A 12,264-nucleotide genomic window follows, 5' to 3' on the forward strand; every position below is an offset into this window, starting at 1 on the left:
TCCTGCCATGGCAGGGGGTTGGACTAGATGATCTGCTAAGGTGCCTTCTGACCCTAGAAACTATGAAACTGTGAAACTATCTATATCATGAGTTTTGTCCGTTAGCAGCCAAAGGTGCAGGGCCCCAGAAGCCAGACTCCCCCTGCAACTATCACCTTGAAACTTGGCAGACTTCATGGCCTCAGCAGGGGTGACCACCCCTGCAGGTTTCACCCCACTGTGGCTTAACACACACGCGTGACATAAATTTTGCTTTCAAGACTTTGGGGTACATTTTCCCCCAAACCCCTACATCTATCTCCTTGAAACTTGGCAGGCATTGTGGCCTTCAGAGTGGCCACCATTCATGCAATTTTCACCTCCCTGTGGTGTAATACATACAAGTGACATGAGTTTTGCTTTCAGGAATTTGGGGTACAGTTCCCCCCAAATCCCTGCATCTATCTTCTTGAAGCTTGGCAGGATTCATACTCTCAGAAGAGGCTACCTCTTCTGCAAGTTTCATCCAAATCAGACAAAACCCAACAAAGTTGTAGATGTTTCATTGATTCCCCATTATACCCTATGACCGGATCTCCGAAGTGGCTCCGAAGATTTTCCAAAGTGGTTTGGAAGCTCCAAACCACTTCTGAAAGCCTAAAGAAGCCAGTGCTTCAATATGGACATGCTGCTTTGGCTTCCAAAGTGTCCAAATCTTCTTTGGATCTGAAGCGTGATCCAAAGCCTTGCACAACTCCACTGGGCATCTGAATTCACACAGGGCTTTTGTCTATGTTGCTCCCTAAAGTCAGTCCCAAACCCACACTTAAGTCCAAAACTCATCAAATATCCATGTTAAGCTTCCCCCCCCCAACTTTCCGTCTGGCCACAGTCTGGTCTGCTTCTGAAAATTTGAATTCTGATTTTGAAGCTTAGCTCCTTCCTTACTCTGCCTTTCTGTACAGCATTCACAACTCACTTGAGCTAACACTCATTGTCACAGGAAACCTCTCATGGGATTTTCACCTCTGCTATATTCTATTTCTTAGGTCTGCATCCCAGAGTCAGGGCTTGACTGGAATTCTTCTAGGATTCAGCCTACCTGCTTCTTGTCTCTCCTTCTCTGTCTGATACACAACTGCAGAGGTATCAAATCTAAATGGGGAAAAGCTTATACTGGGGTTTCTCAGAGCTTTCAGGTTCTTTTATGTAGACAGGGCCATCCCTGGTGGGGGGAACATAAATTGGGGCAACCACCCTGGGTCCTGCACTTTGGGGGCCCTGTGAAGCCAGGTGGAGCAGCCGCAGTGACTCCATGCTGCTGCCAGATTCATGGCCAGCTGGCCGCTGAGCACCTCTCTCTCCCCCGCCACTGCTGAATCCACCACCAGTTCCCTCATGTCTGTGGGCGAGGCCCCGCACAGGCTGATTTACCTCAGGCCCATGCTCGGGTCATCTCTGCATGCAGACATGGGAGTCTGGATGTGTTTATGTCAATCCAACAACAGTGGTGGCTTTCAGAGCCTTCTGATTTGATACACAGAACCAGGAAGTCTTGGAATAACCTTAGAAGTTGGGCAGCCCTGAGAGTCAACTGGTCTTGAATCCATGGACTTCCCCATTTTAAGGCAGTGCATATGGCAGTCCATATGGCTCCAGACCTCAGATCCTGGTTGCCTGGCAGCTGCTGATAGACATTTGTAATTGTAACAGTAGTGGTGAAACTGATAATAAGGTAATATTCCAGTTTGAAACAACCTGGATCCAGGGAAATATATTTCTATCATAAAAAAGCATGTGTCTATGTTTCCAAAATGGGGATATATTTTTAAAACTGTCAGGGAGAACTACATATATATAAGGGGCTCCTTTGAATGGCAGCCAATCATCCGCAATTTCCTAAGGCAGCTCTCAAATGTACAGCCTGGTTTAAATTGTGGGCCCAGTTCATGGTGTGGTGACTCCTTTCATCTCAAAGTTCCTCCCGCCCCCCACGCCAGTGCTGAATGGTAGAAAGGCCCCATTGGCTCCACAGCTTGCTGCTTGCTCCTGATGGTTGGGAGGTAAAAAATACAGTTTTAAATATGCCATGGTTTTTACCTTCCATCCAGTCAGCAGCAAGCAACAGGAGGCAGATATTTTGTCTGATACTGTGAGGTAGTAAGGAGCTAAGTGACAGAATGAAAAGTCTTCCAAAAAAAGAGCAGGCAGGGATCCCTAAGAACCACTTACAGAATTTCATTCACCCTTGGCCAAAACAAGCCCTTGAAAAACTAAAGAGGGTCTGATGCAAGGGAGGAGGAATGCAAGCTTCCTCATAACTAGCTAAGGGATGAATGCAATAATGAAAACACTTTTCAGAAAAGCTTCAATTGGGCTTTTAGGAGGAAATTCACCTCAGTTACCATTCCATGCCTTTGTTTCTCTACCTATATATAAGAACTAAGTATTATTATGATTATCCTCTTTCCGGGCTATCTCTTAGCAGCATGAGAGCACAATTGATCTATGAAGAATGGATAAGCACCTCTTAATTGTTTCACTGGCCAAAACAAAGAGCCAGTGAATCTAATATAAATATATGGCAATATGTAATAATTTAATTTGGAACAAACCACTGAAACTGAAATATATATAGTTGCACAGAAGAATATCAAATATTTTACTAAACACAACACAATTCTGTTAGGTTTCTGCTTTCCAAGAAGAACTTTCTATCCCTGATTCTAAGAGTGACTGATTATGAATGATAACAAGATCAGCAGATACCAACCAACTAAGATGGAATAGAGGATGCCTGGTCGATCAGAAGGAGGTTGGATGTTGCGATCCTGATCTATGGCTTGAATTGGTGGAGTGACATCAATGGGATTCACTTGTGCCTGAAATAAATGAAAAAATAACACATTTGACTAGATAAACTACAAAGTTAATATGCAGTTCTTCAGATGCAGTACTATCTTTTTCTTCATTTTATTTGAATGTCAGTGAGAATAAATGCATACATGCACACACACAGTCAGATCTACAATTATGAAAAGTGGGGTACAGATTGTGTGGCACATTGTTACATATAATACATCACAATTTTCTCCAGTTAAAAAGAAACTAGATGTTTTACTAATATGCTGGAGGTCCAGGACTATGTTATTTAGTTTATGAGCAAAGCAAAACAAAACCAACAAGAATACAACTACTGGAATGTGCGTTAACTTGCTAGATTATATATCAAATTTAAGAAACATGACAAACTAAGAAAAATATTAAAAATAGCCAAAAACTATTGTGTTATTAGCCCTGTAACCATTATAGGCAAATTAATATATCTTATTTAGCCTCATAAAACAAAATCTAGTCTTCTTGAGTGCCTTGACAATACCTCCAATACTTCACTGTCAGTCATTACTATTCCTGAGTTACTATTGCCATACTTGAGTTAACAGCTAAAAAAAGTCTGTATGGCTATGAAATAGAAAAGAGACATTGCCAGGAATGACCAACAGACTGCAACATTTCAGAAAAAAAGGATAAATAGTGGAATATCAAGACTACTAGAAAGAAGACAGGGTCATTACCAACCAACCGTGGAGTGGAGAGAAATGATCAAGATTCAAGAGATAATAATGAGACATGAAGTCAACTAACTCTCTCTCAGAACAAAGGGCACCTATACATGCATAGTGAGGCTGCTCCAACATGCTACAATCAAGTCTGCTGGAGTGTGCTAATTACCACACTCCAACAGACTCCAGCATACATGCATCAGCAACCCCACACTGAAAAATGGTGGTGGGGCTACTTTAACTAAAGTTTGTTGAACAATCTTTAGTTAAAGTGCCCCCACCATTTTTCAGTGCATAGATGTGAAGCTCCAGGAACTGTAATTAAAGCCCTTCCCCTATCCCACCCCACCACCAACCCAATACTCCTGGAGCACATGTATAAATGGCCTAAGTGAATGAAAGTGCTACTGCCCCTTCCAGGCAGTTAGTTTTAAAGGTTGGATAGAGTAGGAATGAAAAAAAGGTTAACTGCACTCCCTGGATATGCCTTTGCACATGCATGCACACACACATGTGCATACACACACACACACACAAGGAATCAGACACGTTCCTTTGAAATATAATATTAAAGTAAAGCCATAGTATAAGTCAGAAAATGTATTCCTTATGTTGTATTTTTTCTTTAAAAAATAAAAATTCTTTAAAACACTCTCTCCAGAGAAAGGCCCTAATCTTGTAAATTCTTATAAGCATGCTACCTTTACTAATATAAATCAACCCACTGATCTGGGATTATACACATTGGTGCTCACTGGAATTCACTCATTGAGGTGCTGGTGGAAAAGGTTTGGTTTGATTGGGTCCTTGAGTCCTTTGACATTAGTCTTCTGTTAGCATTGTTTCCACTACAGCTGTCATTTCAGAGCCAGTTTGAGTGACATAACTGAGCAGATGAGTCAGTGATCAATCCAGCAAGTGTCAGTTCCTAGCGTATCTTGGGTGATGACGACATCTTTGCAAGCCTAGGAATGAACACTGCCTGGATTATGGGTATTGCCATTATGTCTTGTGCCCATTTTTCTGATGGAACAGCATGTTGGTGATGGTGAGTCCATGTTCTGTGTTTTTGGTCAAAAGGAGGAGGCCATTGGAGTTGGCTTGTCCTACTCCTTCCTTACCGATGTTTCCCTTCTAGAGGCTGAAATCCCTTCTGACTCTGGCATTGAAATTTCCAAGCAGAATAAGCCTGTCTCCCTCTGGAACATCAGGAAGGATGTGGTCAATTTGACACAGAATTCCTCCTTGTTTTCACTGGTAACATTAAGAGTTAGGGCACACATGCTGATGACAGTGACATATTGGCTGCCTGCCACTTTAAAATTGAGACACTCTTGATGCCCATTAATCCCAATAGGGTACCATTGAGTTGGTTTATAAATTCATTGCTGAGGGAAAAACCAACTCTGTGAAGCCAGCATTCACCTTCCTCTTTATCCTGCAAGAAGGAGATATAGCCACCTCCATGTTCTTTGAGCTTTCCATCTTCCACTTGCCAGGTCTTGATCACTGCAGTGATGCCAAGGTTGTGTCACCTGAGTTTTCAAGCCATGATTGTGATGCAGCACTCTGGGCATTCACTATTATGATTGTCCCTGAGGGTCTTGATGTTCCAGGTTCTGAAAGTAATTGTGCATCTTCACTGATTTCAACTTCAGTAAAGATGATTACACTGGATCTCATTCCACTGCAGCCTTCATTCACCTATGCAGCCACTGAGATTCTAACAACTTCTGCTGGCTCCACCATTGACAAATCAGAGACCCATGGCTGGGGTTTGGGCTGCCTTCTTAAACTGCAGACCTGTACTCACCATGTCACAGCACTGTCAAAGGATATATTCAGGAGGGAAAGCATTTCCATCTGCTGTCCCTACTAGATCCTGGTGGTGGTGTTGCTGCTTGGTCCATGGCTCCTTATTTGCTAGTTACCCCACTTATTTGGCAGCTAACCTTCCCTGAAGGTCATTCCTATATCCACCACTTATACATGTCCTGGGTAGCAGCACAGCTCTGCCATAAGCCATGTACTAAAACCAGAAATGTATTAGAGCATGTTAATAAACTTTGTATATATCATTAGGCTCTTATTCTTGGGCAGCAGAAGTTCCCTGGAAAGCAGAATTCATGCTTCTGTCTCTGTCTCGGATACAATGCAGAAATTGTTGTAGTTTGCCAGAGAGACATCTCTGTCCAATGAACAGTACTTTAGTGCAATAAACTAGAACTTCCTCTACTGAACTGAGCAGCTCTGCTAGAATTTTGTGATATGGAGCAATAGATCTGATAGCAAAGTTCAGAGGTTGACAGGAGGCCAGGGGAGAAAAAAGAAGACTGGATGCCATACTGCCAGTGACAGGGGTATCTCTGCTATATAATTATGTTCCTTGCCTTCGTGATCTCTACTTTTCTATTTTCCTGGCCCTGGCAGCCATCCATCCTTTACAATCCCCTGGACCAGCTGTGCTGTTGTATGCTTGTTTCACTTTTAAATATTTTAAAATTTAAACTTTTAAAAGTATAATGTGGAGTCGGAACTTGAAAGAATCATAAAGATACAGAAGAATGAAGATATAGTAAACATATCTGAATGTTTAAAAAGCTTTGGTGTGACATAAAAGTTAATGGAAAGAGAAGATTTTGGATTAAAAAAAGTCCAGTGAAAAGTACACTTTTTAAAATGTCAATATCAGTTTAAAGTTGTGGAAAAATTTAGATCACAGTTAAAATATTTTTTAGAACACAAATATTTTTAGGTTTGAAAGGTTGAACATGGGTTGAAAGACAAATTTCAATACTAGGGGTCAAATTTTCTTAGCTATAGAATGAAACACTGAAATTTATAGTTTGCACTAGTTTTAACACTGAACAATCTTGTCCTTAATTGTTCATAATGAAGCTGCAAAACTATAACTGAGAATTGAATCTGTACTGCAGATTTATTACTACTGTCAATGATTAACTAAATAGAAAGAACAAAACCTGGGACAAGTTTTTAGAGGAAACATTTGGAAAAACTTATCATTATACTTGGAAACTGAGTAAATTTGAATTAGTGGTCTATAACCATGTAATCCCAGAAATTATTTTTACACAAATAGTTCAGAATAGACACATAGTTTAAACTTTCAGTGAAACTTTCAGAAAAATGAGTTACAGTTTAAAGAATTATTATACCCATATATTTTAATACCTTAAAAGGATTATTACCTTAATATGCAGAAAAGGTTTATTTTTATATCAGTACGTGACATGAATCAACAATCACCAGAAATGTTTAGGGACCATTCAAAGCATATTGGAATTAAACAAAAAAGCTGTGCCTTGCAGCAAACATGAATGTACTTGTACATTGTTTTGATAATCGGTAAGTAATGAAAATCTGAAGATATCTTTTTGTATTTAAACAAGAACTAGAACTTTATTTAAAAAATGGGAGATGGGGGCAATGACATTGTACCAAAAATGCCAACATCAAATATGATGCAAATTTTGGGAAAGGCCAGGCATTTTCAATTCTACTAATTTTTGTCTATGTTGTTTATTAATAGGGAAAAGTATTCTTTGACTTGAAGAAGTAAAAAATGGTTTATTAAAGAGGGGAGTCTGAAGATTAGTTTTATATGTGTATATTGCAAAAACTCACGAAAAAGTTGTTTTCTGTTGAAACAAAAGTAACATTATGTTCTTGCCCAAATGCATTATTTTTTGCAAAACTAGGTAAAAAAGAAAATGATGTTGAAAAGTATGTGAGAAGTTTCTCCCACATTTCATGGTGAAAGCTCCAGCTTATAACACATTTTATCATCTGACTGGTCTATTGAGCATTATATTAAAATGACACAAGGATCTGTCTATAACTGATTGAAAAGCTACTGGGTGCTTGATGAATTCATGTGTACCGTTAGAGTGGATTTAGGTGTTTAATTCCCAAAAGCTGATACCTTGAAAACTTCCATTTACATTAAATTCCATAAGCAAATTCCATAAGGTTAGTTCTATTTTTTGCATGTGTACAGCAGTGGCTCAGATTTGACTGCTTGGTTTGGTGACTAACTCATGCTTCTGCCTTATCAGGACCCTTAAACTCTTGTCTAGATCCCCTGGGGAACTTGATCTAATACGGTGTTTCCCAACCAGTGTGCAGCAGCACACTGGTGTGCCATCAGGCACGTCCAGGTATACGTCAGCATTTTGGACAGGAGTCACATCCCCTGTCTGGCTGGAGCCATGCCCCCCAGCTGCTACTGCTGCAGACACAGACAGACAGGGACCATGGCTCCAGCCCAAAATGCTGTCTGGCTGGCCATGTGCCACCCCTCCTTGTCAGCATCCATCTGGCCATCCCCCACTCCACTCCATGTCTGGTGTGCTGCGGTGCTTTTTTTATTTAGGTAAGCGTACTGTAGAGTGACAAAGTTTGGGAAATGCTGATCTAGTAGATTTATTCAGACCAAACAACATACCCCCATGATGGAACTGGTTCCTATAAATTGCAGTGCTAGTCCCACTTTCAAAATGAAGCTAGATGCTGAGCATTTAAAAAAAAATGTACTAGAGGCTAGATCACCCATATCCAGTGCCCTTCTCTGATGTAGCTATTCAAACCCACAGTTCCCACCAATAGCATGCCTTCATTGTAGCAAAACCCCCAGTTTTTCTTTTATTTTTTTAAAAATGCACCCCCTCCCCTTCCCCAACCATTTCTGACTTTTTCTCTCCCTCTCTATTCCCTATAGATAAGTATAAGTAAGCTAAGATATAGGATAAGTTTTAACATTTTATTTTAGGTAGTAAGTTTTATTTTTCTCTCCCCTCTTTGCTAATAAGTGCCCTGCCATTTTGATATACATATCCACTGTTTTATAAGTGATAATTATTATGTTTGTATTGATTTTTTTACTGCTTATATTGTGTGATTACTGTTTTAGGCCTATATATGTAAGTTAGCATAAGTCATGGCAAATTTCCATCTTGTAATGTCAAGCCTCCATCTTATCTCCATGCCCAGTTGTGTAACCCATGACTCACACTTACTCCTCCTATGTAACTTGGTTCCTGAATGAATAGGGATGAATGAGGGTGCTTGAGAGACAATGGCAGCAGGTCTAAAAATAGCTCCCTCTGAATGACTGAACCATCAACACTAATACCTGGACCAAGGACCCAGCCCTTGGAACCACCCTCAGCATTCAAGAAACAAATGATGAGGCAACCCACCATAGTGCTAGGCAGCTCAGTAAGAATACCTGGAGCCCTCTGGGACAGGGCTGACATTGCCTGGACATGCCCTCCCCATAGGAGATCAGAGGTAGTCTGCTCCATAAAAAGGGGTAGTGAAGACTGACTCCTTGGGACGCCCTCTCCATCTAGACCAGCACCATGCTACACCACCTATCAACCCAGGCCCTGCTGGTGGCCCCCCTCTGGACAACACCTACTGGACAAGGACCCCTTTCCAGCCTGGATAGGTAACTACCACCCCCACCCCATCTTCAACAAAGGACTTGGACTCTGCTTCTCTTCCCTACCTGGACTCCAGCCCTTCCACTGAGTCTCTTTCTCCTGCTGCCATTGTGAGTGTGTGCGTGTGTGCCTGTGTGTGAACCAATTACTTCATGGGGCTGTGTAGTGTGTTGTCTGTTTAATAACACTGTTATTTGGACCCCTAAGCTGGGTTTTGCTTTACTATGGTTCAGGCCTGCTCCAATCTCTGCTTCTCGCCCCTCTAACTTCTGTCTCATTGCTTCCTCTCCTACTTCTGGCTTAGTGCCACCTCCAACACCTGTCCTGAGCTCCTCTCTGCCTCCAAACCCCCTGTTTCTTTGCCACTGTCTTATCCCCACTGCCTTTTCCTGAGCAACCAGGTTTCTGCCTCAGTTTCTTTCCTGGCTGTCTCCTCCTTGCCACCACTTAACTGACCCCCCAATATCTCAGCTGTCTGCCTCAGTTTCCAGCCTCAGCCTACTTTAAGTAAACCCAAGCCTCAGTTCCTCAGCCAGCTTCTCTGTAGTCCACCAGTTCTAATCCCAGTTCTGGCAACTTTCACTCCCTACACTTCAACTCTCTCTCTCACCTTTCCCCAAGTACCCCAAGCACACACATACACACTGTACCATCCAAGTTAGGAACTTACCTGTGTGTATGTGTAGGTGGGTTGTATGTGTGTGAACTGGTAAGTGTGTGTGTGTGTGTGTGTATGTATATGTCATTGTGTGCATGATGTACAAATTAGTGATCTGTGTCTAACTTTTGCAGTGTATAGTGCACGTGCTTGAAGTGGTGATAAGTATACATGTGCCTAGGCTGGTTTCGATGTGTATGTGCCTGAGTTGGTAGTGTGTCTGTGTATGAACCTAATTGATTTGTGTGTTTGTACATATGCAATTGTGTCACACTCTCCTGTTCAACAGCACAATATTGAGATCCTGAGAGTTGGCCTGAGCCCACAGGGCAACATAATCAGTAGGCTATAAACTATTCTGGATAGAGGCACTGTCTACCCCACCTGAAAATGTTCCACTGTATAAAAAAAGAATTAAAAAAATAATTAGACCAGAGAGAGGGCACAAATGGAATCAATGAATCCATAGCCTAAGTATTAGGTAGCTAACTTGGGAGAGAGACACGGTTAGGAGAGGGGATACTTAGGTCTATGTGAACACAACTCCAGGTACTGCCCTGAGACCATGGCTGTTCCCAAAGGAAGAATGGGGGCTGCCAAACACAGCCTGTAGCTACAAATTGGTTGGCAGGACTGGTTTGGGGCATTCCTCCATAGCCTGACCCATTCCAGGAACACTCCAAACAGGTCCAGCTCCAGGGAATGCCCACCATGGTTCATACACAGATTGGGGTCTCAGGCTGTGCAAGAGGTACAAGACAGATAACTTGCGACTGGGATATTGCTGGAGCCCCTGGATAGTCTAGCCATGACAGAACAACTGCACCTCCCTCCACACTGTTAAACTGATCAGTGGAATCCCCAAATCTTGACCTCCCCCACAGAGACACTCTGGATTGATTGAGCTGTGGGGCAATATCCCACCCTATGCACAGAACTGGGTGACCTGCATCTGTTCAATGGTAGGAAGTACTGGCATCAGCAGCAAGGTCCCCACAGGGCTCCCTGACAGCCTGCCCCTAGGTGGTTATTAGGGATCCAGTCTTCTCCATCCTTTACCACCTGAGAGAAGCATACAGATGTTCAAGTTTGTGCTGGAGGACAGACGTTCATGGTTGGAAAAGTCTCTTTTTCATGGAAAACCCAGTTCTCTTTTAGAAAAAAAAAAACAACCCTAAATGACTCTGCTCCCTTTTTGTGCTAGGAGAATGCTTTTCTTTTGGCATAACATTTAATACCTGTCCATGGTCTGAGACTGAAATACTTCATGTTTTTATCAGGCCTAACTCAGGCTGAATAATTTTCAGAAAAACTTCAGCAGAGAATAATCTATCTATTTCAAATGGGGAGAAAGAGTTTATAGAAAAAATATGCATGTTAAAAAATCCTTATAAAGGTTTGGCATTAATAGAATTGAAGGCTACAAAAACCATTATATTCGTGTTAGACATCCAGCGTAACACAAACCATTACAAACCTCACCTACTAAGTTATGTATAAAGCAGGGAGTGAATCCAGGTCTCAAGTTAAGCATATGAGTGTCTAAAGTACAAGACAATTATTTTTTCTTCTGTAGCTTTCTTTCTAATTCCTTAGAACCCCTCTCTGCTTCCATAAAAAATGATGAGTGGAAGCTCCTAAATGCAAGAACTAAATAAACCACATATACATGTCCCATTTCCTGAGTACTATCATCCTATGAACAGGCAAGGTATGCAATGATTTTTTTAAACATTATCATATGCATATGCCAAACATTACAGAAACAAAATTAATTCTGGATTTTTTTACTTGAATGATTGAATCATAGAAGTAGGGTCGGAAGGGAGCTTGTAGATCTTCAAGCCCAACCCCCTGCCTGAGCAGGAGAAAAAACTGGGTTCAAATCATCCCAGCTAGGTAGGCATCAAGCCTTCTCTTAAAGACCCCCAGGGTAGGAGCTGGCACCACTTCCCTTGGAAGTTGGTTCCAGATCTTAGCCGCCCTAACCGTGAAGTAGTTCTTATGGATGTCTAATCTGAACCGACTCTCCAACAACTTATGGCCGTTATTCCCTGTTATGCCAGGGGGTGCTAGGGGAAACAAGGTCTCTCCCAAACCCTTCTGGTCCCCCCTAGTGAGTTTATAGGCAGTCACCAGGTCCCCCCTCAGCCTTCTCTTGTGAAGGCTGAACAGGTTCAGGTCCCACAGTCTCTCATTGCAGGGTTTTCCCTGTTGTCCCTGGATCATGTGGGTGGCCCTCCTCTGGACCCTCTCAATGTTGTCCACATCCCTCCTAAAGTGGAGCACACAGAACTGGACACAGTACTCCAGCTGTGGCCTGACCAGTGTTGCACAGAGGGGGAGGATCACCTCCTTGGCCCTGCTTGAGATGTGCCTGTGGATGCACGACAAGGTCCGGTTAGCCCTACCAACCATGACCTCGCATTTTCGGCCCATGTTCATCTTGGAGTCAATAACGACTCCAAGATCCCTTTCTGCCTCCATGCTCTCAAGAAGGGAGTTTCCCATCTTATAAGTGTGCTGCTGGTTACTACTGCCCAAGTGCAGCACCCTGCACTTGTCAGTATTGAAACGCATCCTGTTTTTGTTAGCCCAC

At 42.2% G+C, this 12,264-nt stretch overlaps 1 protein-coding gene across 4 annotated transcripts in view; it reads right to left on the bottom strand.

The window, feature by feature from the left end:
* Positions 1-12,264, bottom strand: part of PCDH15 (protocadherin related 15) — a 1,188,119-nt gene that overhangs the window by 638,781 nt on the left and 537,074 nt on the right. For 3 of the 4 annotated variants that reach the window (XM_019507771.1, XM_019507770.1, XM_019507773.1), the window contains one exon: positions 2,753-2,861. In XM_019507771.1, the coding sequence (XP_019363316.1) occupies positions 2,753-2,861 (109 nt within the window). Of the gene's footprint in view, positions 1-2,752; positions 2,862-9,029; positions 9,035-12,264 lie in introns of all 4 variants that reach the window. The other variant, XM_019507772.1, reaches the window with a different exon arrangement.

Source organism: Gavialis gangeticus, unplaced genomic scaffold (assembly GCF_001723915.1).
Source record: "Gavialis gangeticus isolate Ggan-Ray unplaced genomic scaffold, GavGan_comp1, whole genome shotgun sequence".
NCBI lineage: Eukaryota > Metazoa > Chordata > Crocodylia > Gavialidae > Gavialis > Gavialis gangeticus.